The sequence below is a fragment of the Glossina fuscipes genome, unplaced genomic scaffold (genome assembly GCF_014805625.2).
Source record: "Glossina fuscipes isolate IAEA_lab_2018 unplaced genomic scaffold, Yale_Gfus_2 114, whole genome shotgun sequence".
Classification (NCBI taxonomy): Eukaryota; Metazoa; Arthropoda; class Insecta; order Diptera; family Glossinidae; genus Glossina; species Glossina fuscipes.
In genome coordinates, this window is record NW_023998457.1 from 4,757,862 (window position 1) to 4,764,913 (window position 7,052).

Genomic DNA, 7,052 nt, shown 5'->3' on the forward strand with positions numbered 1-7,052 from the left:
GAAACTAAGAATAGCGTATAGAAGTTAAAAATAAAAATACCTGCCTGCCTCTACAATCCATGGTGTTAAACCTTATTTGCCAGATGCGGCTACAAGTTAATATGGTTAACCTAGGCCTAGTTCAAACTTATGCTATTGACATTTTCCATCGTAAAGAAGAAGATATGTTAAGATCTTTTTTTTCGTCCTTAACAGATGACTTTGATTAATTATTAAGAAATTGAGTAAAAATTTGCTCTTAGAGGACTGCCAGGACGCCTTGCTTAATAGCATTACTTTGAAAATAAACCGCAAATAGCTTGCTGAAATTATGTTGCGGCATTCCTAAGGTGTTCCAACGGAGTTGTCATACTGACGATATTTATTTAGACTGATTTCAGTAAGATCTTTGAAAAACACTTGGTTGCATCGGGACTTTTCGTACCTATCATGGAAATCTTAAACAAGTAAGGACATTATAATCGGGCAAGCCTACACAACATTGCCTGCCACAGTTCTTATTTTTTTATATGAAATTACTACAACATTATGGGTCAACGTTCATCACCACATATTAAAACTTAGGATTTTCTGCACTAGAAAAAATACGCTTTCGGGAAAACCTATATGGAGGGTCCAAAAAATAGCCCGAAAGGCTTCAAATTTGGTACACTGAGTTTTCTCATGTTAAATTACTATTACGATATAATTTTCATCATGAAGCATTGAAAATCATGCTCTTTTGTCGTACGAACTTGAGGTTTCGTTATATGAGAGGGGGCTCAAGAATTGTCTCAGCCGATTCAAAATTTTCATACCAATTTAGAATGCCGAAATGCTACTACCTTTTCGCTTTTGCCAAGAAAATTTGAAAACTGCTATTGAGAGTAGACAAAAACGCTGAGTATTTTCAATAGCGTTTGTCTTTGGGTCAAAACACTTGACTGTACCAAATTTCATTAAAATATCTCAAACTTTCGACCTGTAGCTTGGGTGAAATGATACGTGGTCAGATATCAGATGGACGGACAGTCTTAGAGCAATTCATATTACGATCCTGACTCGATCGCTGTAATAAATTTAGGCCAATTTTTGTACCTTCTTTGGTATAATCTTCTCTGGCATAAGACAAGGAGGTATAATTTTCGATGCTTCATGGTGAAAATTATACCATAATAGTAATTTAACATACGAAAAGTAACTCTGCCAAATTTTTACTACCTCGGCTTATATTTTTATTCCTACCCTAATAAGAATTTTCACGAAAACTGATCCTTTGTACAGTAGAAAAGTGTAAATTGTAACAAATGGTGAACAAAGATAAGAACAAATTGGCCCATGATAGAAATTTCATACAAAAATGAATTGTTGGATCCTGCCCTATGTAAGAATTAAGCTTGTAATATACTAGTTTGCGTTTTAGTTCTATTTCCCCATAAAAACTCACTTCAAAAATATGCCTTTATATAGAAATAAAATATAGTTTTTGTGTTCTACAATAACAATAAAAATTAAGTTAGACAGAGCCGATAGCCTGTGTTGCTAGTGCTCAATGTCTTTTTTTTAGTCTAAGAATTCAATTCATTAGTCTAAAATTAAAATAATAATAATAATAATAAGTTAGACAATGTGTTGTAGGGCATTTAAAGGTCAGTCTTGTCCGGTTATAATGTTCTTACTTGTTTTTGTTTATTGTTATTTATCTAGTGCTGCTTATAAGTAAACAACAAGTAAACTTCCGTTTGCCTATTGTGTCTGTTTTATTCGTTTAAAATGAATGAAAGAAACTACGGCAATCATGAAAGTCATACGTAATGCAAAATATCAACTTTCGCTGCTAAAGAAAATAAAAGTTAGTTAAGCAGTATATAATTAAACTCCAGCCTATTTAAAGTTTTTATTTTTTAAGTTGTTAGTAGTTTTCATATTGAAGAATTATCCATTTTTCTAATCGATACAAACTTGAAAATAGAAAAAGAAGTATAATTAACGCCATGCATAATTAATGTAATATTGATTTCAGTCCCATTAACAAAAATTTCAAAACACGAAGATTTCTTCCTTTTAGAATTTTAATAGACTTCTTTTAAACATTCCCCATTAGATTATCGCAGATGACCTCAACAAAACAAAATAAAAAGGTTATTTATTTCAATTTATATTAAAGCTAAACATTGTCATTTTATATCTTCGCTATCCGCCTGAGTGGCCGAGTAGGCAAGAGTCTCGACTACCAACTCAATGGTCGTGAATTCAAATCTCAAGTGCGGTAGAGTTTTTAATAAAGCCGAAAGCCTTAGATGCTAGTGCTTTAAGACTTTAGTCTTAGAATTTATTCTCTGACTAAGTTTATAATAATAATAATAATAATAATATCTTCGCTATTCTTCAAAATACTTTGAAAAACTTAAACAATCTGGCAATAATATTCATAGTATAATGAACGTATACTCACCACTCCGCAGTGTATTGTGTTGCAAACAAAAGTCTTGTTTTTCTTTAAACAGATTTACGGAAATTTTTGCAAGAACTTATCACTAATAAGTTGTAGTAAAATGAATACCTTAGGTCCGAAAGAGGATGGTGGTCCAAACGTAGAATTTTTTAATTCTCCCGAATCATTGCAAGGCTTTGAAACAATACGTTTATGGCTGCAGAAAAATTGCAAAAAGGTGAGTAAACGAAATAGAAAATGTTGTTTAAGGGAAGAGAGGCATGATTCTTTAAAAATGTTTTAATTTCTAGCAATTAGCTAGTGAACCCATAACTAAGGAGAGTTTAGCACAATTGTTGATTCAATTTCTCCAGTATGTGGAAGCTAAATTGGGCAAAAATTCCACAAAGCCGCCAGCGACACGCATACCGGTAAGTTTGTATTGCTTGTTTATCTTAGAAGTATACAATTGTAGCATTGATAATTTTTTCTCAGATGCGTTGCTTTATGGATTTCAAACCGAATGGAGGTCTATGTTATATATTTGCCGCTATGTTTCGCTTTCGTGACAAACAAAAGGGGAAGAAATTTGATTTTACAGTCGGCAAGAATCCCATTAAAGATCCAAACATTCAATTGCTGAGTGATATTGAGCAGGAATTGGTTGAAGCAGATCTTTATCGAATTCCGTATATCTATATAAGACCTGAAGTCGATCTGGACAAGCAATTGAGCACACGTTTGCGAGAAATCTTAGCTACCCGTCGCGTGGAGATAGTTTCAAATGAAGAAGATGCTACGCATATTATTTATCCCGTGGTCGATCCGCACCACGATGAATACGCTCGTCCCATTTTCAAACGTGGAAACCATGTTATGCTGCATTGGTACTGCTTGCCGGAATCGTATGACACTTGGACGCCAAATAATTTCGATTTGCCTGATAATATACCCGAAAATCCCGAGTCGCCAATTGAACGCTGGCGAGTATCGGCTTCATGGATTTTAGACTTGGAACAATACAACGAATGGATGGCTGAAGAGGATTATGAAGTAGACGAAGCGGGTAAAAAGAAAATGCATAAGCAACGTTTATCCGTAGATTATGTAATGTCATTTGGAAGTGATGATAAGAAAAAGTCGAGTAGTGCAGGGGGAACGAAACAAAAGCGCAGACGTTCGCCTTCACCTGGGCCATCAAAACCTGGCAAACGTAAGCGTTCTCCAGCCGTAATACATAAAAAATCTCGTAATGATGATGACGATGAGGATTTAACGCGTGATATAGACGATCCATCTTCAGAAACAAATTTGCAAGAAGTTATTAAAACATCATCCTTGCAATCTACTGCTAGTCCTGCACTTGGTAATAAATCTAGAGGTGATAATGACATGATGCCAATTAAAGGTAAGACACCTAATAGTACAAAGATTTTCTTAATATAAGACTTCTTCAACTATTGAAGGGGGTACAATTACCGATTTGGATGATGAAATGACTGGAGGTAGTGCTGCGCAAGCTTTGTCTACTTGTGATGGTGAAAATTCACAAACTGGTAAGACGAGCGATAATAGCAATACGCAAGAGTTCTCTTCATCTGCTAAAGAAGACGTGGAAGATAATGTTACTGAGCAAACACATCACATAATTGTCCCGTCATACTCGGCCTGGTTTGATTACAATTCAATACACACAATTGAGAAACGAGCTATGTCCGAATTCTTTAATTCGAAAAATAAATCCAAAACACCAGAGATTTACATGGCTTATCGCAATTTCATGATTGATACTTATCGACTCAATCCTACTGAATATTTAACCAGCACAGCCTGCCGTCGAAACCTCGCTGGCGATGTGTGTGCTATAATGCGTGTTCATGCTTTCCTTGAACAATGGGGATTAATTAACTATCAGATTGATGCCGAATTACGTCCCACACCCATGGGGCCACCGCCCACCTCGCATTTTCATATTCTATCGGATACTCCATCTGGTTTGCAATCACTGAATCCGCAAAAGACTCAACAGCCATCAGCTGCTAAAACTTTGCTCGATCTCGACAAAAAGCCTATAATTACAGCTATAAAAGAAGGAAAAGAGGATTCTTTAGATAAAGCTCCGGTAACTGTAAAAATGGAACCTCTTGAAAATGGGACAAATACTTCAAGCCAGTTTGGCTTAAAACTGGATCAATATGTAAAAAAACCGGCTGCAATCAAAAATCGTACGGCAGCAAATGTGTCACGTGAATGGACCGATCAAGAAACTCTTCTACTATTAGAAGGATTGGAATTGCATAAAGATGACTGGAATAAAGTCTGCGAACATGTTGGCACTCGCACTCAAGATGAATGCATATTGCATTTTTTGCGTTTACCCATTGAAGATCCTTATTTGGAAGATGATGGCGGTTTTCTAGGTCCTTTAGGTTGCCAACCGATCCCTTTTAGTAAGACTGGCAATCCAATAATGTCTACGGTTGCATTTTTGGCCTCAGTGGTTGACCCAAGAGTAGCGGCGGCCGCCGCTAAAGCTGCGATGGAAGAATTCGCGGCCATTAAAGACGAAGTACCAGCCACCATAATGGATAATCATATGAAAAATATTGAAAAGGCCTCGACAGCTGGAAAATTTAATCCTACTTACGGCTTGGCTAATACCGGTATTGCTGGCACTGGAACCGACAAAGATGATGATGATGTTAATAACGCTGCTACCGTAGGCACAGTTTCTGCTGATGAAGATATGAAGGATATAATAAAGAAGGAAGGTTCGTAAAACTCTCGATATACTTGGTTTATTGTTAACCATTCATTTATATTTATAACACAGACATGTCGGGTGGAACGACATCTATTGATGTAAGAGGGGAGGGTGGAATTGATGGTGAGACTTTAAAAGAAAGTGAGTCTAAACAAATATTTAATGAGGTGAACGTGCAAACAGCTGCAGCTGCTGCGTTGGCTTCAGCAGCAGTGAAGGCAAAACATTTGGCGGCATTAGAGGAACGTAAGATCAAATCTTTAGTTGCGTTATTGGTAGAGACTCAAATGAAGAAATTGGAGATAAAATTGCGACACTTTGAAGAACTTGAAACTACAATGGAACGTGAACGAGAGGGCTTAGAATATCAACGACAGCAATTGATTACTGAACGTCAACAGTTCCACTTAGAACAATTAAAGGCAGCTGAATTTAGGGCGAAACAGCAAGCCCATCACCGTTTACAAGAACAGCAATGGCAAGGAACATCACCAGCAGCAGCTGGATCCACGTGTGCAAGTACTTTACCAACTGGCAATCATTCCATTGTTGATGGCCAACCAAACGCCGGATCACAGATATGTTCTGGCAGCAATATGCCAAGCGCTCTTAGTGCTTCTCAAGCATCTCCCCACGTTAGTGGACCAAGTGCTACGACCGCTTCACAGCCGCTGCAACTACAGTCGTAGGTACTCGACTATCCAGGCAAACAACAATGTCTATGGTTAAGTAATTTCATTACTTTACGCTCGAAATTCTTAATGCGAAGTGAACATCTTTCTCTAGATGCTAGTCCCGCAGTAACAACAACGGCAACGACCAAGAAAAACAATCGTTTGTATTAATGAGCGCCTCGTGGTACTTGTGCCAGTTATGGCGGTGGCGGGGAAATTTTTTATATAATATCTTTATAACTTGTTTGCCTATGCATAGATATGTAAATATATATATATGTGTGTGAATGAGTGTATAGTTTCTTCTTTTCCTTATTCCTCTTAGTAAACTTTCTTTTTTTTCTTTTACGATCCAAGAATTGGATAATAATAAATGTACCATTCGGTTTGCATTACTCAGAAATACTTATCCTTATGTTATTCTTTGAATACGGAGAAAAACACTTAACATAATAGCAAAGAAATTCCACAAGCATTAGTAAATTAGAAATTCCACATCAATTAGATCTAGTTCTCTGACCCGTATTTGTAACTCATCGAGTTATGTAAATTAAGCGGGAAAATGTAAAATTAACCTTATATCGATCTTAACCTTATAATCGATCTGCACTTGCAATTAACTGCAAATAACGCTTTTATACCCTACACCACTTGTGGTACGGGATATATTATGTTAGTGCGGACGTATGTAACACGCAGAAGGGCTTAAGATAGATCCGCATTTTATTATATCTAGTGATTCAGAACCACAATCTGAATTGATTTAAATCCGTCTGTCCGTACGTCCGTCTAATATTTTGTTCAAATTGCAAGCCATAATTTTAAAAATATTTTCCTGAAATTTGGTATAGTGACGTGTTTTGACCTAAGAACGACCGTTATTGAAAATGGTTCGGATCGGTCCACTCTTTCGACCCCATATGACGTCAATAGTGGCTAAGTAGTAGTATTTCGGCATTTTAAATTGGCCTGAAAAGTTTGGACCTTTGGAAACTTTTGGCTGGGACAGTGTTTGAACCCCCTCTCATGTAACGAAAAGTGGTATAATTTTCAAAGGTCCATGACGAAAATTACTTCATAATAACAATTTAACATAAAAAATGAACTATACAAAATTTCGACCATCTCGGCTTATTTTTAAATCCAATCCTGCCAAAATTGCTCCCTTGTAGAGCAGAAAAGCCTAAGTTTTAATATGTGG

The 7,052-nt window shown here is 36.6% G+C and overlaps 1 protein-coding gene across 1 annotated transcript; it reads left to right on the forward strand.

Moving 5' to 3' along the window:
- Positions 1-2,504: 2,504 nt before the first annotated feature.
- Positions 2,505-6,098, forward strand: LOC119639986 (SWI/SNF complex subunit SMARCC2-like). Its single transcript, XM_038037744.1, has 5 exons — positions 2,505-2,651; positions 2,725-2,844; positions 2,909-3,821; positions 3,880-5,184; positions 5,247-6,098. The coding sequence occupies exons 1-5, from the start codon at positions 2,535-2,537 to the stop codon at positions 5,864-5,866; spliced, it is 3,075 nt and encodes a 1,024-aa protein (XP_037893672.1). The 5' UTR covers positions 2,505-2,534; the 3' UTR covers positions 5,867-6,098.
- Positions 6,099-7,052: the final 954 nt, after the last annotated feature.

Coding starts and splice junctions, on each gene's coding strand:
- LOC119639986 (XM_038037744.1), top strand. CDS start 2,535: ATGAATACCTTAGGTCCGAAAGAGGATGGTGGTCCAAACGTAGAATTT. Junction 3,822..3,879: donor TGACATGATGCCAATTAAAG/GTAAGACACCTA, acceptor CAACTATTGAAG/GGGGTACAATTACCGATTTG. Junction 5,185..5,246: donor GGATATAATAAAGAAGGAAG/GTTCGTAAAACT, acceptor TTTATAACACAG/ACATGTCGGGTGGAACGACA.